The 27998-nt window shown below is 41.6% G+C and overlaps 1 protein-coding gene across 1 annotated transcript; it reads left to right on the top strand.

Annotated features, from left to right (window-relative positions):
* Positions 1–9: 9 nt before the first annotated feature.
* Positions 10–27427, top strand: LOC308295747 (uncharacterized protein; the record flags this gene model as incomplete). Its single annotated transcript, XM_080738795.1, has 13 exons — positions 10–274; positions 9345–9389; positions 9491–9554; positions 9979–10135; positions 11013–11109; positions 12143–12399; positions 13706–14283; positions 21427–21587; positions 22340–22400; positions 22738–22885; positions 24408–24504; positions 25720–25988; positions 26782–27427. The coding sequence occupies 13 exons, from the start codon at positions 10–12 to the stop codon at positions 26893–26895; spliced, it is 2313 nt and encodes a 770-aa protein (XP_080594921.1). The 3' UTR covers positions 26896–27427.
* Between the last annotated feature and the right edge of the window lie 571 nt (positions 27428–27998).

The raw sequence follows: 27998 nt of genomic DNA, 5'->3' as shown, positions 1-27998 counted from the left end.
GAGAAAGAAATGTCGAGCACAGTTAACAGCTTCAAAGTGAGCCACAACCCCATTAATGAAAAGGACACCTGGACAAATGGAGACTTTGTATCGGGACAGATCGAAGTGGAGCTGGCCAAGGAATGCAAGATCCAGAGTCTGTACGTCAAGTTTAAAGGCAAAGCGAACGTACATTGGTCAGAGAGAAATGGCAAGACTACACATCACTATTATTCCAAAGACAAATACTTTAGCCTCAAACAGTTTTTCATTCGTGTGCATTATCAGTATCAAGGTAAGTGCAATATATCGAATTGTAAAAGTCAATAATATATCAGCCTATATAAGGAATAAATGTATGCTTTGGAAAATGAATGAATGTCTATTGTTAAGTCTGCATGAGTTGATTCATTGAACATAAGAGTAAATGGTGTGTCTTTAACCTATCATGGAATGCACAAAGATCGTTGTCTTTTAGTTTCTTTATGAATTAATTGCCGACCGAAGCTACCCGGTCTCAAAACATGTCTCAGCTGTGTGTTACGTCATAAAATGCCCTTATACAATTTGGTTATCATGTCATGTGACTTGGGGGGCAACCAGTACATTAGACTAGATCAATTTTCAGAAAATCAGAACCCTGAAGGCATTTTGCGAATATTTATTATATACAACTGTTCTAGGGGTATTAAGGCATGCTGAATCCAAATTTGCTGTATATAATGCTCAAACATGTTCCTAAATGGCTCAAAATTTAGAAATCCAACATGGCGGCCACTGCAAGGCTGAAATCTATTTAAGTGCAAATCTTTTTGACTAAACAAGGTAGAAACTTGAACTAAATGTGTTTTTCTAGGTTAGCCTACATGGGGAATTTGAAATTATATCCGGATTTTAGCTCAAATATGAATAATTGGCTTGAAACTCATACATGTATAGCAGAAACGGTTCGTTATTGATGCATAATTCATCAAACAGAAACAAAAGCAGGATGAACCATTTTATTCATCAAAACTTGATTTAGATTTTTCTATCATCATATTTCTATCATCGTATATGCAAATTATATACGTATAGTCCTTAATATGAAGGTAGGCTACATTAATTTAGCCTATTTGCAGTCATCAATATTTCGAGCAGATGTCATAGGTATCTTGCAGCTGCATGCATCCAATTCCACTTTTCCTGAATAGAATAGAATGGGTTATAATATAATATAATATAATATAATATAATATAATATAATATAATAGTATTTTACCATATCAATAAAAGTAAATGTACATGGGAATACGTCTTACTGTAATCCTTACTGTGGCAGCTTATTCAGTCTTCCTCAGTGTTCCAGCAAGTTTTGAGTTTTTTTTGCATTTGCATGCTTCCATACATGCCATATGACTCTTTCTGGATAGAATAGAAGAGAAGGGGATACAATGTTTATAGCCAGCACAAGTACCGGTACATCAGGGTAGGGTTCATCAATCTGTCAACATCTAAGAGTCTAGAGTATGCAGTCTAGTATAGGCTAGTATCTCTAAAATTACCAAATCCTATTAGTACAATCTATTATTCATATATACCTGCAGCTGCAGTTTTGGCTGAGGCACTCCTTTGTACACCCACATGAAGTGAACTCCCTGCAGGCTTTGGGCATAGGTGGCAGAGAGAGTAGCTGTGGCACTAACTGGCCTTCCTTAATCATCCATCCCATTTCCTCCACTGGAGGAAGATTGGGGTGTGGCAGATGAGCTTGATTCCATATAGTTGCTTGATAGTGTGCAGAATGTGCACGCATGATTTGATATGGAACCTCACAGCATCTGTGGTTGGTGGCAGAGTATCTTAGGGACGACCTTTGCAGAATAACTTTACTTGTGCTTTGTTGCATGAATCAACATCAGGCACACCATAGATCTTACAAATGAATGTTTCTGATGATGTCACGATATCTTCTGTGAAAGTCCCCTTCCCAAGGCCAGCAAGATCAGTGTGATCCGTGGTCGGATCACACATTGTCACATCCAGTAAGGGCATGGAAGGCAAGGAGTGTGTCCAGTTGATCCTCAGACAGTATCCTGTGAATTTCATGCACTGGGAAAAACTTTGGGTCCTTTGATGTCCCAGCTTTCATGTAGACATAGGTACATCTGATCTGATCTGATCTTGAAGTCTCCTCCCTGAGTGCTGACCACGAGGAAGCTGATGCACGACCGATACACGATACAAGCTGATACCCGACTGATCCTTCACTGTATCCATGCACCGATGGAAACAGTAGTCGTGTCAGCACGTGACACAGACATGCTTCTACTACTGCTTGCTCACTTTGACAAAATCAGATGTACCTATGTCTACATGAAAGCTGGGACATCAAAGGACCCAATGTTTTTCCCAGTGCATGAAATTCACAGGATACTGTCTGAGGATCAACTGGACACACTCCTTGCCTTCTATGCCCTTACTGAATGTGACAGTGTGTCTCAGTTCAGCGGCCACGGAAAGAAGACAGCCTGGCAGGTGTTCGAACAACATCACACTGATCTTGCTGGCCTTGGGAAGGGCCCTTTCACAGAATCATCATCATCAGAAACATTCATTTTTAGATCTATGGTGTGCCTGACGTTGATTCATGCAACAAAGCACGAGTAAAGCTATTCTGCAAAGGTCATCCCCAAGAGACTGCCACCAACCACAGATACTGTGAGGTTCCATATCATGCGTGCACACTATCAAGCAACTATATGGAATCAAGCTCACCTGCCACGGCTATTCTCTCTGCCACCTATGCCCAAAGCCTGCAGGGAGTTCACTTATGTGGGTGTACAAAGGAGTGGCTCAGCCAATGCTGCAGCTGCAGGTATGTATGTATAATAGATTGTACTAATGGGATTTGGTAATTTTAGAGAATCCTAGCCTACTAGACTGCATACTCTACAGACTCTTAGATGTTGACAGATTGATAAACCCTACCCTGATGTACTTGTGCTGGCTATAAACATTGTATCCCCTTCTCTTCTATTCTATCCAGAAAGAGTCATATGGTATGTATGGAAGCATGCAACTGCAAAAAAACTCAAAACTGAGGAAGACTGTGAATAAGCTGCTACAGTAAGGATTACAGTAAGACGTATTCCCATATGTACATTTACTTTTATTGATATGGTAAAATACTATTATATTATATTATATTACAATCGATTCTATTCTATTCAGGAAAAGTGGAATTGGATGCATGCAGCTGCAAGATACCTATGACATTTGCTCAAAATATTGATGACTGCAAATAGGCTAAATTAATGTAGCCTACCTTCAAATTAAGGACTATATATAATTTGCATATATGACTTGTTGATAGTAAAATCTAAATCAAGAGTTTTGATGAATGAAACCATTCATCCTGCTTTTGTTTCTGTTTGATGAATTATGCATCAATAACGAACCGTTTCTGCTATACATGTATGAGTTTCAAGCCAATTATTCATATTTGAGCTAAAATCCGGATATAATTTCAAATTCCCCATGTAGGCTAACCTAGAAAACACATTTAGTTTAAGTTTCTACCTTGTTTAGTCAAAAAGATTTGCACTTAAATAGATTTCAGCCTTGCAGTGGCCGCCATGTTGGATTTCTCAATTTTGAGCCATTTAGGAACATGTTTGAGCATTATATACAGCAAATTTGGATTCAGCATGCCTTAATACCCCTAGAACAGTTGTATATAATAAATATTCGCAAAATGCCTTCAGGACTTTATACAAGCACATTCTCAGAAATTCTGCCTAGTCTACATGATGACATCCACCTTTTCCGTGGAAATAAACGTGTAGGCCTACCTTGATCAAAATATGTTTTCCCCTTTTTCTTTTCAATGTACAACGATCCTTTTTTTTCTCCTTTTTTTAAACAATGTGTAATTCAGCCTAGGTCAACACAAAATCAAATCACTGAACCTTTCAGGTGGCTTAGTGGTGACCCTTTGAGGTCTGGCCTTTGGCACCTCTGACATCCGAGTGTGTTATTTTGGAGTGTGAGTGACATTAGTCTGTCTATGCATGTCCACATCAAGCGCAGCGCACTGTCCTCAGTGTGTCTCCTCTTGTTGTCTCCACCAGCCGAAGGCAGGGGGAGAGTATGTTTTCGCCCCTGTCCGTGCGTCCGTCCGTCCGTCCGTCCGTCCTCCGAGTTTGTGTACAGCTAATCTCCGGCGCCGTTGGCCCATGCTGCCAAAATGAGCACACACACTCCCTGGATGCCAATTCAGAACCTCTGCCCCACATTTTTCAAATGGCCCTGTTCTAACGCCACCTTGAGGCCGATGTTTGCAAAACACATTTCTGTAAACTACTCCTACAGATTTTGACCAAATCGGTAGACAGTGTCTCTACAGTCATGTGATCGACACGGATCTGTCTGATTGTCCATATTCCATCCTGATTGGCTGATATTGGCTTTCAAAGTTTGTAAGATTGGTCCATTTTTGACACAATGCCTCAAATCACAAATGCAGAGTGCAATTAACATGAAATCGTGCACACACGTTCCCACTAGGCCGAGGAAGAAATGCCACTTCAAATTTTTTAAATCAGCCTCATGGTGGCACTATAACTATTCGTGGTTTTACCTATAACTCCACCGATCAGTTTCAAACTTTGTAAGCGCACTCCCTATAGGCAAGGAAAAACCCTTTCCTTGTATTTTTCACATCAGCCTTTTATAGCGCCACCAGGAGGCCGACTTATGTAAGACACAACTTTGGATATTACTCCTAAATATTTTACCCAAAATGAACAAATCAGTACACAGTATCTCTACAGTCATATGATCAAGGCGGATCTGTCCCGTATTAAATATTCAATCCTGATTGGCTAAGATTGGCCTCCAAACTTTGCAGGATTGATCCGTTTCGAACAAAATGCCTCAAATCAAAGACAGTGTGCAATTGTAATGAAATTGTGCACGCACAATCGCAAAAGGCCAAGGAAGAAATTACACTACAAAATGTTTAAATCAGCCTCATGGTGGTGCCATGAAAGGTCTAAGATTGGTGAAGAACACATGCCACCCTTTTTACATTACATTACATCTTCTAGTTCGTTGTGTGCCTCCGTAGGCCGGTTTGTCACATATCTCTTTGTAACTGGTGTATCTTTATCTCTCTGCGTTGTGTAGATTAGAGACAGACCCAAAACTCTCTTTGGAGACAACCTCCGTTTAATTCTGACAAAGGACAGAAACACACATGTCTCCAAGTGAGTCTTTTTCAGTGTACAAGAGCTCCTTTATCTCATTCAATGCGGAAATACAGAAACCGAGTAACAATACAGATAACACACAACATACCTGACAAAGGACAGAAACACACTTGTCTCCAAGTGAGTCTTTTTCAGTGTGTACAAGAGCTCCTTTCTCTACAAAGTCAAACAAACACTTTATCAGTAATTTGTAACATCAATTATTAATATGTTTTGCACAGAACGATAACAAAAGCCACCCACCTCGTTCAATGCGGAAATACAGAATGAAGAGGTGGAGGTGTGGCAGGACATGTATACAGGAGAAGGTGGGGACTTAAAGGAGCTGTGACCACTAAACTCTATATACAGTACACAATGGAGAATCGTCAGGTATATGCACTTATTTATGTAATATTTTGTGTAATTATACACACTTATAGTTAATACTGTTACATCTTGACATGAGTGATGTTTCTTTGGTATCTTGCTCCTGTTGGTGACTCAACCATAACCTGGTTCCCAGTTTTGCCCTCAATCTTGTGGTGAACTTGTCCACTTTGTCCTGCTGTATGAGCACTGTGTCTGCAACGTCCACCTTTGAGTACTGAGCTCCCCATCGCTCATCAGCATACAGCTTTGCTTTCCCTTTTTGCTCTGCATCTCTGTCACATATACTTCCAGCAATGCTGTGTGTGATCCACAGAGATCTGCAGTGGCGCGGGAAGGGGGGGGGGGGGGGGGGGGGGGGGGGGGGGGACTATGGGGGCTGTCGCCCACGCTGGGCCAGAGTTATAGAATAGTAAATTGTCCCCTCGACTTTCGGCACCTCCGCGCGGTCCAAGAGGATACAGCCAATCGCTCCCAACCTCCTTGCCCACTGGCCCCCACCGTTGTGCTTACTTTCCTCCAAGGAAGTTCAAATAAGGAAAGGACACGGGGGTGTGTTTTTTTTGGCACCACGGCTATGCGCCATGACACTCTTGGTGGCTAAACTAGCACCGGAAGTTTGGTGAATAACATTGGAGTCTAGAGAGGCGGCTGGGATAGCTCATGAACAAAAGAATAATTCTGATAACTAAATTAAATACATTTTTTACTTTTCAGGATTCAAATTATAGCAAATAGCAAAATGGCAGATCTACAAGCTTAAAACGTGTCGCACTGCGACACGTTTTGAGCTTGTAGATCTGCTATTTTTGCTACTTTTTGTGTGACGTCGAATGATGAAGCAGGGTAATAATTTACGCAGAGATAAGAGATTTCTGCACAGTTTCTGCCATTATGCAATGTGGCCCTCTGGAGTGAGTGTAGAAGTATAGTGGCCCTCTACAGTCTACATCATCATAGTTGCAATAGACGATGTGCCTGCCAGGTGTCATGCATTTTGGGAATTCCTTTGCATCTGTTGGCTGCTGAATCTGTCATGAGAGATAGGTGTTATGTGAATGGAGATTGGAGTTGGCGTTGACGCATTGTTGGAACTAAGTGAACTTTAGATGGATAGTAACTAATTATTATCCATTACCTTATTACTATCATTAATAAGTGATAGGAAGAAAGAAAGAGTGGGTGGTGGATGGCTAAAACTGGAGCTTCATATTTCACATTGCCCATATTAATTTCAAACCGGTTTTTCCTGTTTTTCTATCTTCACAACCAAACTGGCCAATCACAACACACTGTTCCTTCGGGCGATGGGATTGTAACACACCCAAAATGTGTTGTTGATGTGTGTGTAGGGTAGATCTTTCCTCAGAGAAAGAAAAGTTCTGTTTTTTTGTTTTGTTTTTAATGGTAAAAAGAAATGTCGAGCACAGTTAACAGCTTCAAAGTGAGCCACAACCCCATTAATGAAAAGGACACTTGGACAAATGGAGACTTTGTATCGGGACAGATCAAAGTGGAGCTGGCCAAGGAATGTCAGGTCCAGAGTCTGTACGTCAAATTTAAAGGCAAGGCGAACGTAGAGTGGACAGAGAGAATTGGCAACGTCACTTATTACTATCATTCCAAAGACAAATACTTTAGCCTCAAACAGTTTTTCATTCGGGAGAAAAAAGATCAGGGTAAGTGCAATAGCTGTCCCCCCCCCCCCCCCTTCTTTCTTTTTTTCCCCTTTTTTCCTCTTCCCAATTCTCAAAATGTAAAAAATGTAATAAACTAAAGAATAAATGCATGCTTTGGAAAATGGTCAGGAATGTCTATTGTAAAGTTTGATTTGATTGAACATAGAGTAACCTACATGGAATGGAGCAGGATAGGTGGGAGCTTTTTATGCTATTATACTGCATCTCAGTGGCGTCAGTTCAGCAAAAGCTAGGGTATGGCAAAGATGGGAGTCCTCATGGAAAAGAGGCATTACATTTTGTATAACACGGTTCTATAGTGAAAATAGCAGATCTACATCCTCATAGGCTATCTGCACAATGTCTGAAAAAAAAAAAAAGTTTTGACAGTTTTTTACGTTACTACGGTTTCTTGGGCTGGATATGGCAACCTAAGTGCAGCTAAACTTGGCATGTTAGTAAAACGTGCCACAATTAACAATAATGCATTGCACCTGTGCAGATGACATGCAGAACCTGGGAATATACCATTCTGTCAAGATGGCAAGTGTGGAGAATATAATTATAATACCTTGTTATAAGTGACATTTTGTTACATTTTGCATTTGTAGTTATTTTACTGTAATTTAACAACATAATAACCAGCACAGGTAGACAAAGAGACATTCATGGCTTTATATTTATTTATAACTTGTATTTCCCCCCTGGACCCAGGGTATGGCAGCTGCATACCCCTGCCATACCCAATTGACGCCCCTGCTGCATCTTAGCCTCGTTTAACCTCACCCTCACCATCGACAATAGTGGAGGGAGAGGTCTGGGCGGCAGCGGCGGCTCCGGATAATAGTGACTGGGGGGGGCTATGGGGGAGCTGACTTTGGTAGAGCAGGGTGCGAATTCATTTTGGCAACAAACAATAATGGATATTACTAATATGACAAACGAGATTCTCTCGCATAGGATATGGATAACTGAACAGATCAGATCATTGGCAGCTCCAAATCTGAGGACTGTAGGTGATTTTTTTGTGAGGCTGAAGATGCTTTCCAGCATAAACATTATGATTTTATAGTATGGTTTACATAGAAGTCAGTCAATTGTCTTTCCCATATTCATGTATATTTAATTTATGTATTCCTTAAATACTTTTCATCACAATTGGGTTTGTGGGATGGGGGGCCTAGGGGGTGCTAAGCCCCCCCCCCCTGGCAGCGCAATGTAAAATTGACTATTTCTTCCAAAGTTTGCTTAAAAACATCCCCCCACAAAAGAATGGTGCCAGTGTTCTCAGGGTCCCACTTTTCCAATTACCCTGCTAGCTGGTATTCAGGACTTCTACTTCACTACATTTATTTATTTTAGCTTGTAGATCTGCTACAGATTAAAATGAAACAGGGTTTTAACAATTTCTGGACTCATTGTCTCTGCCAGGCCGAAAGGCATGGCCGAGATTATGATTTCGCCCCTGTCCGTCCGCCCGCGTGCGTGTGTCCGTCTGTCCGTCTGCCCTTCCGTCTGCGGACAGCTAATCTCCGACACCGTTGGCACAATGGCAGCGAAACTGTGCACGGACACTCCCTGGGTGCCAGAGCAGAACCTCTGCCCCCATTTTCCACATGGGCCTGTTATAGCGCCACCAGGAAGCGGGTCTGTGCAAAACACTATTTTGGACAGTACTCCTAAAGATTTTGTCCAAAAATCACACAAATCGGTACATAGTATCACCATTAAACGAAACGGGTCCTTCAGATTTGTCATATTCCATCCTGATTGGCTAAGATTGGCTTCCAAAATTTGCAAGAGTGCTCCCTTTTGAACAAAATGTCTCAAATCATGAACACAGAGTGCGATTTCTGTAACTTTTGCACGCACATACTCACAAGGCAGAGGAAGAAATGCCACTTCAGCGTTTTTCTAATCAGATCAGTAACACTGTGACGTTCTTTTCTCTTTTCACGTGATTGTGGAAATATATTGTGAAAAACAAAATATATAGCTTCAAGTAATACATGTAGTCATTATTATATTTATATGTTTTTGTTTGTTTGTTTTTTGTTTCTTTCAGAAGAAGATGGTCACCCGCTATTGATGGATGAGTGTGGGAAACCATGTAAGTGAAGTGAAAGCCAACATCAAGATATTGTAGCTTGTTTTGTATAATGTCTGGGACCTAGTTGGTTATGATAATGAGTTTGATTGTTTCTTTTTCAGATAGCAATGTTCTTGCCCCAGGCAGCCACGTCTTTCCATTCACCTTTCAGTTTCCTACTGACCAGTAAGTCTCATCCAATGGACATGTGTACAATACTCTATTTCAGGGGTTCCCAAACGTTTTTGTCTCAGGGCACCCCATAAATATTTTATGGGGTGCTATTGGGGTGATATTCAGTCTTGTATGATCAAGTTGTAGATCCGCTATTTTCAAATGTCCGAAATGTATATAGGGCTGATTAAAGTATGTTTAATAATCTTAACCAAAGTTGTAATAATCGTAGTGAAGTACAAATATAACATTTTCCTCTGAGATGTAGTGGAGTAAAAGTAAAACTACAGAACATTTTAAATACTCCAGTAAAGTAAAAAATGCCTAAACATTGTACTTAAGTACAGTATTTGACAGCCCTAGTCTGGATTATGTTCATGTTAGTACTGCACTCTATAATCCCTGGCTGATTGATACCTCTCATCCTTTCCATTAGGGAAATGCCACCCACCTTCTACGGATTAGGTGGAACGGGTAAAATCACGTACTTCCTGGAAGCCCACCTGAGCAGGTCCATGAGACTGGACAGCAAAGACACCAGCAAACTCACCTACATCCCCCCCTGTAGCGTCAACAAAAACCCTGAACTGATGGTATGAGCTGAGCTAACAAGGCTGTATTATCTTCCATTTTCTTTTCATTTTTTCTTTTTTTTTTCAATATCAGTTCAGTTCTGAATCATTTGAATCCGTGTTTTTGCTAATTTGCTATTAGTGGTTCAGGAATGGTGTGTTAATTCAGAGCTTCTCAACCAGTAGTCTGGGGACCACCAGTGGTTATAGATCTTTAACTCTAAGCTGACGGAATTCCGAGTTTAAAGTTCAGCCGTTTATACAAAATAATGGCGGCGGGTAGGGCGAAATGCACAAGATCTGGACCACTCTTTTGGGGTGAGAATAACACTGACTAAAGGTAAGGAAACCTTCTAGGCCGGAATTCTCCTTTAACGCATTTGTAAAGGCCATTGCACTGGGTCATTCTATGCCACCTTTTCACCACTAGAGGGCGCCCAGTGGCCATAGAAAACACCCATCCACAAACGCTGTAACAGCACAAGCCCTGCGCAGCCATTACAAGCCTGAACACTTTCCTTTGTGTCATCAACAGGGACAGGATGAAGTTAGCTTGAAGTTAGCAATTGGCTACCAAGCATTTTAGAAGCCCTATTTTCGGCGATTTAGCCATGATTAAACCTTGCACACCTCATGGATATGCATGGAACAGAGAAAATGAGCTCTAAAGAGCCTGGATTGCATTGGAGTGGATGGTAAATATCGGCGGCGCGACGCTCTCGCGGGCCGTGTAAACAGATGACGGCCGGCGGCCCGGCTCGAAATTTTTTATTATTATTATTTTTTTTTTAAAGCCGAACTAGTTCGGGATAGGCACCCAGGACGGTCCAAATCATCCCGAACTAGTTCGGGATAGGCACTAAAGCAGTTAATGTGTCCTTTGTGGCTCCTCTCCCAGATCCCACAACATGACACCAAGGAGAAGAAAATGAAACTGTTTACATCTGGAATGGTGGCCATGGACGTCAACCTGGACAAGATGGGATACTGCCAAGGTGAGAGGAAGCCTGTCACTGTTATTACATAATCGCCTAATCACAATCATTTTAGTAAATCAAAGGCATTTCTGTCGCCAAAATCAATGACTTAAAGGAGAACTTTTTTTATTACAACAAGGGTTCATATTTTAGATTGTAATTAGAGATGAGCGTTAAAACGTTTTCATGTACTTCTTTCTATCGTATTAGCGATTTTAATGACATTGATTTCAGTGGTTGGGGGCATGCGTGCAAGTGGCTAAATATGTCTTTTTAGATACAGTAAGCCCATTCCCAAGATGCCACAATCCTTCATGGGAAGATGTGGCTTATGGGGGCTAGTAGTGTTAGTAATAAAGAAATTGCCGGCTTATTGTGTCTAAAAAGGTAATTAAAATCACTAAAACTATAGAAAGAAGTAAATGAAAACATTTTAACACTCATCTTTTCTTTTCTTTAATTACAATCTAAAACAAGGGTCTTCAACAGGGGGTCTGGGACCCCCAGGGGGTCCTCAGAGTTACTACAGGGGGTCCTCCAAATCTTAGTGTGATAGAAGCTTTTTTCTCCTTTTTTATATTAACCACTCAGAATAAGAACACCCTAGTGTTTCCTTATTCTGATAACTTTGGCCAAAAATAGCAGATCTACAAGCTTTGTGAGCTTGTAGATCTGCTATTTTCGTCAACGAGGTTTGGTGTAGAGGGGAAAAAGAGCTGACTAAGTACAGAGTGAAAGGGCAAGTTTATTAAGTATTGACGGTTCAAGTGGTTAAATATCTGAAAACACAAATTCACATGAATTCAAAATACACAGATGATTGTGCTGCCAAACGATTAAACTATATGGAATCTCTGAAAAGGTTGTGGGGGTCCCTGCTTCATCTCTCTCTCAACTAAGGGGTCCTTGGACTGAAAACGTTGAAAACCCCTGATCTAAAATATGAACCCTTGTTGTAAAAAAAAAAAAAAAGCAAAGTTGTCCTTTAAAACTAAAGGGAAAATGTTGCTGTCAAAATGAACCCTGCCCCCTGGTGGCGTGTGTTCTCCAGGGGAGTGGATCAAGGTGGTGGCCGCCATCCAGAACAACTCGTCCCGGGACATCAAGCCCAAGTACTGCCTCTACACCAAGCACAGCTTCTTTGCGCAGGGCAGGAGGCGGGTGCACACCAGCGACCTCCTCAAGGAGGTGGGCGACGTCATCCCGCCCTCGGTTCACCAGACCGTCACCAGGGCCATCGCCATCCCCCCCGACATGGAGCCCTCCATCCACAACTGCTCCATCCTCAAAGCCGAACACAGGCTTAGGGTGAGTTATCTGACAATATTCGGGTTCGGGTGATATGACTTCAAATCAATGTCCATGTATGATTAATGACGAACGATTGTTGTTGAAGACAGAAAATGGCAGAGCGGCCATGTTTTGCTGTTTTTTTACGCGACCATTGTACAATGAAGTATAATACAGCGTCAAGTGATTTATCAGACTAATTTATTAGCAGCTTTTACATTTGTTGCTTGCAGAAGGCCGCAGTGAAACATTGCCATCCCAAGTTGTTGGGACATGTCCTAGGCTGCCAAAGATAAACACAAGTAGATTTCACCTATAATCTATAGCTCTGCGATGGTATGTGTGGTATGGAGGAGTGGACAGTATTTAATGACTTTAGTCATAAAAGCTTCCTCTAAGCTTCAGTCAAAGGTGATGGTCACTTCAGGAATGGAAACTGATTTGGAGCCTTCATTGACATCAACTTCTGGTGTACTAGCAGAGAGATGTGCAAAGCTTTCAGGATTAGTACAGAGTTGAAACATGGACGTTTTGACACAGGAATGTTCTCCCTGACAGTGTTATGAGATCAACTATTCTGTCATGGCGTGCTATGTAAAGCCCTTGTATAGGCATAGCAGTCATTTAGAATGCGTGACATGGTTTCTGTAACAAGCCCTGTGGTGTGACGCAAACGATGAGGTACATAGAGGGAAACATTGTGTCTGGTAGGAAGGGTCTGTAAACTGGCTTTTAACTGTAAAGGTGATAATGTCAGCATTGAGAGCAGTTCCTAAGAAACGAATAAGAAACACAGTGATCAGCAGAGGGGAAGACATGCAAGTTTTCCTTGAAAAACACACATGTACATGCACGCACGCACGCACACACATATAATAAATGTAGTGGAGTAAATAGTGCAATTGCCTCTACGCTGTAGTGTAGTATAAAGAATTGAAAAATGTATATACGCCAGCAAAGTAAAGTTACCTCAAAATTGAACTTAAATCAATATACTTACCGTATTTTCCGGACTATAAGGCGCACTTAAAAGCCTTTAATTTTCTCAAAAAACTACAGTGCGCCTTATAGTCCAGTGCGCCTTATATATGGATCATTCATTGACATTGACATTCCCTTTAGCACAGCTCCATCTGTTGGATGCATAACGCAACGATAGCGTCTATTATGTGCGCCTTATAGTCAGGTGCGCCTTATATATGAAAACAGTTTGAAAATAGACCATTCATTGACAGTGCGCCTTATAGTCAGGTGCGCCTTATAGTCCAGAAAATACTGTAGTTTGCGTTTTGTTGATATCAAACATACTGTGTGTTTTCTGCAGGTCTATCTAGATGTTAAGTACACGACCGACCCGCACATCAAGTTCCCCATCGTCATCCTGCCAGCCCCTGGGGCCCTCCCTGGGGCCCCTGCTGGGGCCCTCGCTGGGGCCTCCGCGCTGGATCGGCCTCCAGCTTACTCTGCTTTTGGACCGGAACCATTCGGGGTCCCTGGGGGCCCACCGGCATACAGGGCTCAACCAGCATTCGGAGCCCCTGGGGGCCAACCAGCTTTCGGGGCCCCCGGAGCCCAGCCAGCATTTGGGGCACCCGTGGCCCAAACAGCATTTGGGGCACCTGGGTGCCAACCAGCTATCGGGGCCCCCGGGGGCCAACCAGCATTTGGGGCACCTGGGGCCCAACCAGATTTCTTGGCACCTGGGGCACAACCAGCATTCGGGGCACCGGGGGTCCCACCAGCCTTTGGGGCCCCCGGGGCCCAACCAGATTTCTTGGCACCCGGGGCTCAACCCTCGTCTTGGGCAACCCGCATCCGGGGCAGACGGGGACCCACCAGCATTTGGGACCCCCAGCAGCCAAGTGGGGACGCCCCCCCACCTCCTTACGACTCGCTTGGGCTGTATCCGACGTTGGCGGAATTAAATTTAAATAAATAAAAGCTCTATATTCTGATATTAATTGTTAATATATATTTTGTTCAATAACGGAGGTCTCTCCAGCTCTTCAGTAAGGAGAAAATGCTTTTTCAGGTCAGGATTCCAATTCGATCCAATCGGGAGAGAGAACTCATACAAGATACTAGATCCTGATTGGCTGACATTGACAACCCGCCTGAAAATGCATTTCTCTTCCTACGTCATCCTTAAAGGGCTTTGCACACAGACATCTTTTTTTTCGCACGGAAAAAACAAAGATTCTCTATGACCTCATGCTCACCGGCTCCGAATTTGCCATGCGGTAGGTGGCTGTGGCAGTGCGTTTTTTTCCCCCGATCGAATCCAGTTCAATTTGTGCGTCTTGTCGCATGCGTTAAAAACTCATTGACTCCTTTTATGACTCCTTTTCGGATCCGCAGTGTGGATTCCGCACACCAAATCCAATGCAGAGTAGCAATGATTACTATCAGGATATAGAGCTATTATTTAACACTTATTTTAAGACATATCCCTTACTAGCCATATAATCCTGAAGATATCTGTCATGAAAAGAGATTAGTTTCTAGGGCTGGACAATATATAATTGTTGTATTGATATTATATGAAGATTATGATAGAAGGCTAGATATCGCCAGGGACTGTGGATAACGTAATCTCGCGATTGTGGCATTAGTGTTGTCTTTTCCAGGTTTTAACCACTTAAGCCTTATTTTATACTTTAAAAAGTAGTCAAAATAGCAGATCCTGCAACTATTTTTCAAAATAATAATAATGTATAAATATTGAGGTATATTATGTTTTTTTTTCTTTTTTTTTTCTTTTTACAAAAAAAAATAGAAAAAAAAAAAATAGCAAATATACACAAAAGGAAGAAAACAAACAAATACTTGACAAGAAAAAGGTTAATACATTACTTGGTTCAAGTTTAATTTGATTGTCACGTCACAGGCATGAAGTGTTGTACACTACATGCTCTATCATTTGTTGTTTTCAACTAAGGGAAGAATAATAGAGATAGAGTAGAGAAAAGAAAACAAGTATAGAAAAACAGGTAAAATATCACATTTATTTACAGTTTTTTAAGCTGATAGGTCAAATGTTTAGCTTATTCACATTATTAAATTAGTTATATGGTTAAATTTTCATTTGTAATCTGTTTAAATGTTGATGCAACATTATTTCTTATTTTTTTATTGATAATTTTGTTGTGGATGTGTGAAATAAAATTGTGTTTATTCAAACCTTAGAAATGACAAATAAACCTGAACCTAAAACAAAATATTCCTTACGTGAGGAGACAGAATATATACTGATATGCACAATATATATAGAAACAATAGAAACAAAGTAATTTAAAGGGGAAGACCACCCATTTTCAATATTGAAATATGTCATTAATATACCTTAGAGGAGTTGTGTGGAAATAGAAAAAAAGTTCCTCCCCTTCTGTGTTGCCTAGAACTGGAGGATTGATTTTGAGGTTTGTCTTGTAATTTACAATGTATGATGTCATCAAGTTGTAATTTACAATACAAACCCCAAAATCAATCCTCCAGTTCTAGGCAACACAGAAGGGGGGGAATGTTTTTTTTTCTATTTCCACACAACTCCTCTAAGGTATATTAATGACACAGTTCATTATTGAAAATGGGTGGTCTTCCCCTTTAAGTACAAAATATACAAAGTTAAATAAATGGTATAATACCAATTGCAAGATACACAATACCAAATATGCAATAACAAATATACAGTGCGAATATACAATACCGAATATACAACGGCGAAAATAGAGTTACGAAAGCACAATGGCGAGTATACAATGCCAAATATACATACATGGTCAACAAATAAATTGAGTAGAGAAACATTTGCAGCAGATATACTGTAAATAGCAGTAGGCCTACATGTAATCTCTTCTGTAGGTGAGAGACACGACTTAGCAGTGCCTTATTTAAGTGAATTCAAGTATTGTGACTTTTCACTCCATTACATTTCAAAGACAAAAATTGTACTTTTGACCGCACTACATTTCTAGGAAAGGACCACTGCGACCCAAATGTACAATAATACACCACTTAAGCCTTATTTCATAGTCAAAATAATAAGCTAGTACCAACCTTGTAGAACTGCCATTTCCACTGTTTTTGAAACATTTGGTTTCTTTTTCTTTTCATTTTTATACATTTCAATACAACAATGCATTGATTTTAAAAAGACCTTGTACTTTGTAAATCATACTTTTGAATGTGTCAGTATTTTTAAACACCAGCACTCCAAGTTCTTTAACCCAAGTACAATTTTGACAGAGGGACTTTCATTTTGTACTTGGTAGGCTAACATTTTGACCAGGAGTATCTGTACTTTGACTCAAGTATTGTCCACCACCGGACCGGTGACAATGTCACAGTGTGCTAATATTTTGATTAGTTATTAGGTATTAACTAGGTATGTTATTGTCTCCACCAGCCGAAGGCTGAGGGAGAGTATGTTTTCCCCTCCGTCCGTGTGTCCGTGCGTCCGTCCGTCCGTCCGTGCGTCCGTCCGTGCGTCCTCGCAGTTTGTGAGCGCCAAATCTCAGTCGCCGTTGGCCCGGTCGCTGCCAAAGTGAGCACACACATTCCCTGGGTGCCAATCTAGAACCTCTGCCCTAAATTTTTCAAATGGGCCTTTTCTAGCGCCAACTAGTGGCCGATGTTCGCTAAACACATTTCTGTGCACTACTCTTACAGATTTTGTCCAAAAATCCTACAAATTGGTAGGCAATATCTCGACAGTCATGTGATCGACACGGATCTGTCCGATTTTGCATATTCCATCCTGATTGGCTAAGATTGGCTTCCAAAGTTTGTGGGATTGAGCCGTTTTGAACAAAATGCCTCAAATCACAAACGCAAAGTGCAATTATCATGAAATCGCGCACACACGTTCCCACTAGGCCGAGGAAGAAATGCCACTTAATTTTTTTTTAATCAGCCTCATGGTGGCGCTATAACAGCCCGATTTGTGGTTTTACCTTTAACTCCACCGATCAGTTTCAAACTTTGTAAGCGCACTCCCTAGAGGCTAAGGATAAACCTTTGCCCTGCATTTTTCACATCAGCCTTTTATAGCGCCACCTTTGGGCCGACTTATGTAAAACACATTTTTGGATATTACTCCTTGAGATTTTATCCAAAAATCATGCAAATCGGTACACAGTATCTCTATAGTCATGTGATCAAGTCCGATCCGTCTGATATTTCACATTCCATCCTGATTGGCTAATATTAGCTTCCAATGTTTGCAGGATTGCTCCGTTTTTGAACAAAATGCCTCAAATCATCAACGCAGCTTGCGATTACCTTGACATTTGCCACACATATTCCCACTAGGTCAAGGAACAAATGCTACCTTTTTAACATTGTCCTGTTATAGCGCCACCAGCAGGTAGACTTTAGCAAAACACATTTTTGGAACACTATGCTTGAAATCATGCATGCAGCGTCCGATTGCCATGAAAGATCTAAGGTGAAGAACATATGCCACCCTTTATACATTGGCCTATTATACAGTAGCACCACCAGGACGCACGGCCTGGTGGAGACCTGTGCTCGGAAGAGCACTGCTTCTAGTTCTACTTTGAATTTTGTATTTTAATATGTTTTTATGTGTGGGGAGTCGGGACTAGGGACTAATAAGTCTGGCATGTTAACATGAAATCATGTGGATGATTTCCGTTCATGTATTAAATGTATTAATTAACTTGAATTGTCCTGTCCAAATAAAGAAATAAGATAAGGTAAAGGTTCAAATAGTGAGCAGCATTGTATCTGTCTAGTGTGTGTGTGTGTGTGTGTGTGTGTGTGTGTGTGTGTGTGTGTGTGTGTGTGTGTGTGTGTGTGTGTGTGTGTGTGTGTGTGTGTGTGTGTGTGTGTGTGTGTGTGTGTGTGTGTGTGCGCGTGTGTGTGTGTGTCTTTGGACATCATGGAGGTGCCCAGATGTCCTATATCTGAAAAGACATACATGTGATGTGTGTATAGACTACTATCTGCACTTTGACATCTAAATCTGCATAGCCTACATACTATACTTCCCATACGACTGGTGTGGTTTACAAAGCTGGTAAAACCTGTTTTCTTCCTGTCTTTGCTCATTCCTTCACAGCTGAAGTAGAACTGGAAGCAGTCTGTTTCTCCAGAGAGCTGATCTAAGTTTAGTTTGAAGCAGACATGACCATCAGTAAATTCACCATCGAATACGATGCTCTCAACGATCGAAACATCTTCACCAACGGAGATTCAATAACAGGCAAGACGATTGTAGTTTTGAATTGTTTCATTTGTTTTTATTTTCATTCGTTTTCAACGTGGGTTTGCTAGTGTATTTATTTTTTATTGTAATATGCAGTATTGGACAGGGCAGGGGAAAAAGGCAGTGCCAGCTCGATGCATCGACTAGTTGCATTATTCTTTAAGATCCGCAAGCTAAGATTTCCTACTGTATCCACCAACATTTTTACATAACATTATAGTGTTCTTATTTTGATCATAAGACCCAATTACTGAATGTCAGTCTCCAGGTTTTCTTCAGAAAATGTATGACACAGATTTACTCTGACACTATGTACAGTATGGTCCACTAGGAGTGTGGCTCTTTAGCGTTTTATTTTCAAGGACTCCCATGAATGGTATTTGGTTCCATGTGTACACTCTCAGAGTTACAGACCTATATTGGTCATTTTTAGGGCTGGCTCTTTGTGTTTTCTACTCATTGTTTGTGGCAAAAATAGAATTTTGACAGAGTACAGCAACTTGCAATGGGCCTGGTGTACAAGATACACTACACCACTAAGATACCCATGTACCTGGCAAAATACATTATATTTTTATAGGTAAGGCGTTCCTTTATGGAACGCCTTACCGAAGACCTTAAAGGAGTGTGGATCACTAGCATCCTTTAAAATCGCCCTGAAAAACAACTTACAGGCGGCAGCCGTTCGCAACTGGTTAAAACAAACACAGCCCAGCCCTACCCTCCCCCTGACCCTTCTTTGTATTTACCTACTGTTGTTTTTTAAAATGTTTTCCCTTTTTTTCCTGACTATATCTACTGCATAGTACTGTGTAGTGTTGTAGTACTCGAGTCAATGACTCGTCTCGAGTCAGGACTCAAGTCCAAATTTTCATTGACTCGGTCTCGTCTCGGTCTCGCCCTTAATTTGACTTGGACTCATCTCGGTCTCAGTCTAATTTGACTTGGACTCGCCCCCCATGCACCGAGTCCACTCGAGTCGAGTCACAACAATGCAATGGAATAAATGTTATATCTATATATGAGCGCAGACAGTCACGTTAACATTAAGAGAGCTGCCTTGTTAAGTAACGGAGCATTCTGACGCGCATCTGATAGGCACACAGTAGCACGCACGCACACACAGGCACACACACGTAGAGCCCCCCGCTCAGCACAGCAGCAAGCAACTAATCTTCCCAGAAGTTATTTTTTTCGCCAAACAGACAACAGCACAACAGTCCACTTTCCTCTTACCTGCAGGATATCCTTGTGTCCCCAAATAAATAAGTCCTTGTTGTAGTAAAAACAGCTTCCAAACACAAGCCTTTGTGATTATGTGTAGTTTAATCCACCCACAACGCTGGATTAAGAATTTTCTTTTTGTATTTCCAGGTGTAGTCTATTACTCGTTATGCAAGCCTCGTTGAAAAGTTTTAAAGTGCACTGATCAACAGAGAGATGTGTATCATTGTAAGTCCCTGTAGAGAGGTTAAAACGAATCAAGCAGTGACATGGGGTATTGTTTTGCCTTGTATATACTTGAAAGGCATCAGACTAATGACATATAGGGTAGCCTACATTTCTTACCTTAAACAATGAAATGCAGACAGGCACGTACTGCTATGTGTTTGAATGGGAAAACCTTATTTATTTATTTTAGCTTTTAGTCAAAATAAAATATTAAGATAAGATTTTGTTTGAAAAACGTTTTGCTATAATCATGCATGCTATATTTCAATGTAACTATAACAGCAATGTTTAAAAATGTTATAGATTACAGTAGTAGACCTATAATTCTTTTTTAAATAATATTATTTTTGTTATCACTTGGCCTTTTGGTGCATGGGCATCAATATTATATCCATATCATGATATATTAGACTGGATAGGCCTAATTATCGTCTGTGATTTGGGATATTGTACTACAGTATATGCCAAGTCTTATTTGTACAGTAAAGTTCTTGTTCTCTGCCTGGGGGAAAATGTAATTGTAGCAATGTAGCAACTCAAATGTCTAGTTCTTAGACAGAAAATTGGTATGGGAAAAAACTACCTCTCCATAAAACTCACTCAAACCTAAACCACAGCATTGACAGCAACCAAAGGTAATTTGGGGACACCTATTGATTTAATTTGAAGACAATTAGCCATTCATTTGAAAGGTATTGGTCGGAAACACCAGACAGGTGAATGCACATGAACGGGGGGTTCTTGCATTGCCTGTGTGTGTGTGTGTGTGTGTGTGTGTGTGTGTGTGTGTGTGTGTGTGTGTGTGTGTGTGTGTGTGTGTGTGTGTGTGTGTGTGTGTGTGTGTGTGTGTGTGTGTGTGTGTGTGTGTGTGTGTCCGAAAAAAATGAAAACATAAAAATAAAACAAGAAACAAACAAAAAAATATTGTTTTCTGCAGACTACCTATCAAAAAAAAAAGAAGAAAAAAAAACTGGACTCGGCTCGGTCTCGCCTCCCATTGGTCTCGGACTTGACTCGGACTCGCCTCCCATTGGTCTCGGACTCGACTCGGACTCGACCCCCTCCCAGGGGCTCTTGACTCGGACTCGACTCGGACTCGAACCCCATAAGACTTGGACTTGACTTGGACTCGCTTTAGGTGGACTCGACTACAACACTAGTACTGTGTTCTATCCGTCTGTCTTTCAATGTTATATGAGATACTTGATAAGTGAACTGTACCGTCATGAAACTGTACCTTTTCCTATGCAAACTTCGAATAAAGTCTTCAATCAATCAAAAAATCAAACAAAAATGTACACCACAAGCCAGCATGGCGATGACCCCTGCCTGCTCCAATAACGTTGACGATGGTTGACAGGCAGAATCATCGTGGTGACGTCGAGTCAGACCAAGGTCCAGTCGCTGACCTTCACGGCCAAGGGCAAAGCACGGGTGTGTTGGTCTGAACATCATGGACAGAACAACACCGTGGTCTACCACGACAAGGAGAAGTACTACGACGTGGAACGCGCCATGCTGACAGGTAAAAAGAAAATACTTTTTTTAACGCATTTAAAAACCTGAGGTCGATTCTACCAAAGCCTTCTAAATCGTTGGTTCTCGAATGTTTTCGTGCCAAGGACCCCCATAATCATCTGAAAATGTGTTGTGCCAGGACCCCCAGAAGAGAAGATTTGATATTAAAAAATGCAAAATTTAAAAAAGTTATCAAACACAAGATGTTTTCAAAAATGTTCAAAATAGCAGATGTGCATGCTTTTAGATTTGCAATATTTGAGAACCACTGTTCGAAAGCAATTTTCTAAATCCGGCTTTAATAGGTTATGGAATTATGGTTCTCAAACTTTTTGTTTCATTTCAATTGGCCACAGACCCCCATAACTCTGAGGGCCCTATATCTTCCACAATTGTACAAATGGAACCAATGAATGGACAATTTGGTTCCATTACTCTGTACACTCTCAGAGTCATAGGGGTCTGTGACTCTGTGACCAAATGCATACCGAACTTGTACACTACAAGTACTGTATGTACAGTATATATGAATGTATGTACGTGTGTATGTGTTGTGTTCTTTGTTTACAAAGCCTAAAGGGTAAACTGAAATCTGAAATTACATTTTGATTTATATGTTCGATTGTTCAGTGACAAAAACACACAAAAGCAGAGACGTAAAGAAAAATATAATCAATGTTGAATACATTCATACAATGGCCATGTGACTTTGTTTAGACTAGAGTTAGTTAGTTAATACCCATGTGACTTGTTTTACAGGTCCCCAGGAGATTGGACCAGGCCGCCACGTATTTCCTTTCACCTTCCAGATACCTGACAGGTAGGGAGACATATACATGTTTGTGTTGTTATGAATGTAAAAATCTAAAGTATTCCAAATGTTTTTAGATTTTTCAAATTGTTTCAAAAAAATAGCCGAAGTACAAGCGCACAACGTGAACAGCCAAAGTACTGTATAATAGTGGTAAAGTTCAACAGATTTTGATGCTATGTTAACCCCATTGTTTGTTAGGGACCCCTCAATGACCCATGGGGCACTCTGCCCCATTTTCAGAACCACAGACATAGAGGTCATATAGTTACTTACATGTGAGGTTTGTGCATTTTGTTGGACCATAACTATATATGCCTGTCTTGCTGTGTGACATTGTGTGCAGGAGTTTGCCCTCCACCTTCAAGACCCACACAGGCAAGGTGGTTCATTCCCTGGAGGCCAAGCTGAGCAGATCCATGAAGATACCAAGCAAAGCCAAAACCCAGTTCACCTTTGTCTCCAAAGCAGACATGAGCCTGCCTGGACTCATGGTCAGTGCTGGGGAAGTTACTTTCTAATATTTAAAAAAAAAATATATATTTTATTATTATTTTTACAGGGGCCGGTTTCGAATTACAGACACCTGTAAGTGCTCTTTTAGAGCAGTTTCGATGGAGAGTAAGGATTCACAATCTTTCCTCATTTAAGCTGAATGAGCAGGGGTTAAATGAGTTTTAGAGTTGTAGCAATTCAATTCTATTCAAAGGAGCTTTATTGGCATGAGAAAACATATGTTTACATTGCCAAAGCAAGTGTCAAAATATAATAAAAACAGTTCAAAAAGGGGAACTTACACAGTTGGAGGGGGGTTCAGCGTTGTGTAAACAGAGCTATGTCACATTATGTAGTTATATATGTTATATACTACGGAGCCCCCGAGGGGACAGAATTGTAATACACAGTATATAGGCTATTAGCTTTTTGGAACAAATAACAGCAATCTTTTGCAGTCGCTTTGGGACAAAGAGCAGCATTTTTCTTCAAAACGATTTTAAGTAGTATACAAAAAGCCTCAGATTTAAAATATGTTTAAAGGTAGCAGATTCTCTAGCAGTCTTCACAGCAGTTCACAAATCTTGCTGCTGTGTTCGTACATTGTTGTATTTCTCCCAGTAGGTAGCAGTAGCCTGACCAGTTTGTGCTGGGATGTCTGGAGCTTTATTTTTAAGGCCTTTGTGGTGCTATGGTGGTAGCCTGGCGGTGGTGATGAAGTGTGTGAAAGAGGCTGGCAACGCCAGGCTACTATGGTGGTGCATGAGGTGCATGCGTAGTCGACGTGACATTGTATGAGTGCCCCTGCTAGAGTCTTCAATGTATTCTTACTGACCAGGGAAGAGATCCTGTACAAAGATCTTGTACAGATAGTACCGACTATGTCACGTGATTTCACATGCTGTAATCCTTTGGTTTGAACCTGTGCTGATGCTCTCTTCGCACCTCTCGTGTACAACGCAGTGATTTTCATGGACCTTGGAGAAGGCAGCTTGTCTGTTGGAAATGTTGGTCTTCTCTGTGTTCCAACACAATTTGCATCGGCAGCTACGAGTGTGCGGCTATACTCTTTTATCGTTTAGTGTTGTTCTGTTGGCTGTGGCACCTCATAAGGACCGCTGTGCTGTGTACCTTTTGATTAACGTAAGATCATGATATAAAAAAAAAAAAAAAAAAAAAAAGAACAAGACATGAAAATAATACGATCTGGACACTCAGTATTAAAAGGATGAACAAGCCTTTAATAAAGGGCCGATATTCAGGGCAAAACGGGACATGCAGACATATTCATGCAATATGTCTAACCACATGCACATACAGTAGCCTACTGTCAACTGGATTATGCTATGTGTATGTATGTATATTATATAATGTAATTATCTTTTTCTCCCTGCCCCCTTTCTTTTATTTTCTCTTTTTTCTGAAAACTACAAATGATGGAAATTGGAAAACACGATGTGACAATGAAGTCGATGCTCATTCTGAATAATAGCCCAATGTGTAATTGTCATGTCATTTCAGGAGCCGCAGTATGGCAGTAAGGACAAAGACGTTGTTTTCTTTGCATCTGAAAACGTGTCTATGAACGTGTTCATTGAGAAGATGGGATACCTGCAAGGTAAGGTTACAAAATGCAGACAGACAGGGGGGTCAGAGAATCAGCAATTAGAACAATTAGGCAGCTGAATTAATTAACATTGTTAGAAGTCCTGTAGTGAAGAGTTGGGTTAAAATATGACCCTTTGGCACCCTCTGGTCCCGTAGTTAAAAAGGGAAGCAGCAGGCCTGCTATGATAAGACTTAGTTTCAGTGGTTCTCAAAATCAGGTCCAGGGAGGGACCACCATTGGTCCAAATGGACCACTGATGGTTTTTCTACAAGCATACACTCATTTAATGTGTCTACTACTCCTCTTACCACCACAAGGTGGCAGCAAAGTCTATGTTATGCTTACATTGCAAAATGGAGCTTTATAATGAAATACTGTGTATAGTTTGTTACAATGTAGGTCATCTTCCATCCATCCATCCATCTTCAACCGCTTATCCGGAATCGGGTCGTGGGGGTAACAGTTCCAACTGAGACCTCCAGATTTCCTTATCCCGAGCAACTTCCTCCACTCCCTCAGGGAGTATACCGAGGCGTTCCCAAGCCAGTTTGGAGATATAATCCCTCCATCTGGTCTTTGGTCTGCCACGGGGTCTCCTCCCAGTGGGACGCGCATCGAGGACCTTCCTAGGAAGGCGCTCGGGAGGCATCCGTACTAGATGCCCGAACCACCTAAGCTGACTCCTTTCCAAGTGTAGGAGCAGCGGTTCTACTCCAAGTCTCTCTCGGGTGACTGAACTTCTCACCCTATCTCTAAGGGAGATACCAGTCATCTGTGATGATGTAATAGCAGTTTGTGTGTGCGCTATGATCTTGTTTTTAAATTGTCAATAGAGCGTTACACTAGTATGTGCATAATCATCACAACCATATGGGTAAACAATTATGTAAAAATAACACACTTCTGAGATTTTTCAATACAGAAAAAAAGGTTGAGAAACACACGTTGTCCATCTCTCTCTTTCTCTCTCTCTGTCTCAGAGGCGTCAATTAGGTATGGCAAGGTATGGCAGCTGCCATTGGCCCCAGGGGGGAAAAAATAAGTGTACTTATTAAAATAATAAAATAATACCATCCACTGATAGTTATCTTCATCATCATGCCTGTTGCTAAGGTATGGCAACATGACAGGTGCCATGCATGCACGCTAAGGCATGACAGCAGTCATGTTGCCATACCTTAGCCTTTGCTGAACTGACGCCACTGCTCTGTCTGGCCGCGACAGGGGAGGCCCTGAACGTGACGGCGGAGGTGGTGAACAACTCCACGCGCAGCGTCAAGCCCCGCTTCGAGCTGTACGAGAAGAAGAGCTACTTCGGCAAAGCTCTCTACGGCCAGAAGAGGAAGCTCCGTACCTCCACCATCCTGAAGGAGAAGGACGAGCCTGTGGAGAAGTCCAGCAGGAAGACAGTGTCCAAGACCATCCGTCTGCCACCGGAGCTCCCTCCCTCCATCTTGAACTGCAAGATTATCAGGATCGAGTACAGACTGAAGGTATGTGATTCTGTCTGTCTGTCTATCTCTCAACCTGTTGCATTCCTAAGCTCTTTGTGTCTCCATAGGGAACCACTGCTGGCCATCAAATTATTGGCTTAGGAATGCGAAAAAATAAAAATAAAACACTATCCATGAATTCAATTCTCCATGGAATGAGTAATCGATAGAAAATAGAATTTTTGTTTTTATAAAATATTTTTGACGAATAACAAATTGTGTCGGGGAAAATAAAGTTGTGTCGGGAGTAGGATTCGAAACTCTCAAGGTTGGAACGGGTGTCGCTCTCCATTCCGACATGTCGCCACTCCGAAATTGACTTCTTATTGTCGGAGTGGCGACACTTCCATAGGGGTTAAGTTTAGGGTTAGGGTTAGAGATAGGGTTAGTGTCGGAATGGAGACATGTCGGAAAGGAGACATGTCGGAGTGGCGGTGTGTAACCGGTTGGGACTGGGGGTCCAGTGATTATCTCTGAACGCCACGGATCTTCATGGTAATATGGGGTTTTGGGAGAACTTTAAAGGAGAATTCCGGTCTAAATGGCTTTCTTACCTTATTTTGTTGTTAATTTCTCTGCAAAAAACAATGCAAAAACAATATATATATATATATATATATATATATATATATATATATATATATATATATTACCACCAGAAGTAGTATTTGCCGTTTACTTATCGATAGTAGTCGGATCTTGTGGAATTTAAATCGATGCAAATAGTTTCATCGTCACACACATACCTAATTAATGAAAATGGATCATTGTAGTCTGTTATAATTCCCTTCAGGTTATCCTGGACGTGGCGCTCAGCAAGGACCCCGAAATTAAACTACCCATCGTCATCCTCCCAAACCTGGACGACTGGTCCTCCTCAAAGGCCCTGGAGGCATACAAGCACTGAGAGAAAGGAACTAAGGACATGTGCCCAAGCACTGCCCTTGCACTCATTACAACTTTGTGCCGTGCTGTGTGCTTGTACATCTGCATTTTTGAGCGGTGGTAAACCGCTCCATAGAGTGGCTGTGCGTGTGTCTGTAGCCTTTTTCCTCAGCGTTTTGCCATAGTAAAACGTGTGTGTGTAGCATAGCCAACCAGATCTCTTGGCACCCGGGGCTCAACCCGCATCCGGGGCAACCCGCATCCGGGGCACCCGGGGGCCCACCACCAGCATTTGGGGCCCCCAGCAGCCAAGTGGGGACGCCCCCCCACCTCCTTACGACTCGCTTGGGCTGTATCCGACGTTGGCGGAATCAATGAACCCTAACCCTAACCCTAAACCTAACCTCAGTAACCTTACCTCAGTAGGCTAACCTGCCGACGCAACCTCCCGACCGGGTCGCAAAATCACCGACCGCGCCGCTAAAGCGAGCGACCGGGTCGCTAAATCGACCGACTGGGGCGCAAAATCTTCCGACCGGGTCACTAGATGTACCAACCGGGTCGCTAAATCTACCGACCTAAAACTGCAGGCAGGTCGGTAGAAATCTACCGACCTAAAACTGCAGGCAGGTCGGTAGATTTAGCGACCGGGTCGGTCGATTTAGCGGTGCGGTCGGTGATTTAGCGACCCGGTCGCTCGATTTAGCGACCCGGTCGCTGAAAACTACCGACCACGTTGCGACCCGGTTGTAGGTCGCTAAATGATCTCGCTCTTAATGATATTTTGACCAGGAGTATCTGTACTTTGACTCAAGTATTGTCCACCACCGGACCGGTGACAATGTCACAGTGTGCTAATATTTTGATTAGTTATTAGGTATTAACTAGGTATGTTATTCTACTTTGAATTTTGTATTTTAATATGTTTTTATGTGTGGGGAGTCTGGCATGTTTACATGAAATCATGTTGATGATTTCTGTTCATGTATTAAATGTTCATTAACTTGAATTGTCCTGTCCAAATAAACAAAAGATAAAGGAAAGGTTCAAATAGTGAGCAGCATTGTATCTGTCTATTAGTGTCTCAAATCTCTTTGAAAAATTGATGGTTTACTTAAATGAAAA

This window comes from Nannobrachium achirus, assembly GCF_963921795.1.
Source record: "Nannobrachium achirus genome assembly, chromosome: 12".
In the NCBI taxonomy this organism is placed as follows: domain Eukaryota; kingdom Metazoa; phylum Chordata; class Actinopteri; order Myctophiformes; family Myctophidae; genus Nannobrachium; species Nannobrachium achirus.
The sequence above is the reverse complement of the archived record's forward strand: the minus strand, read 5'-3'. Positions and strand labels throughout refer to the sequence as shown.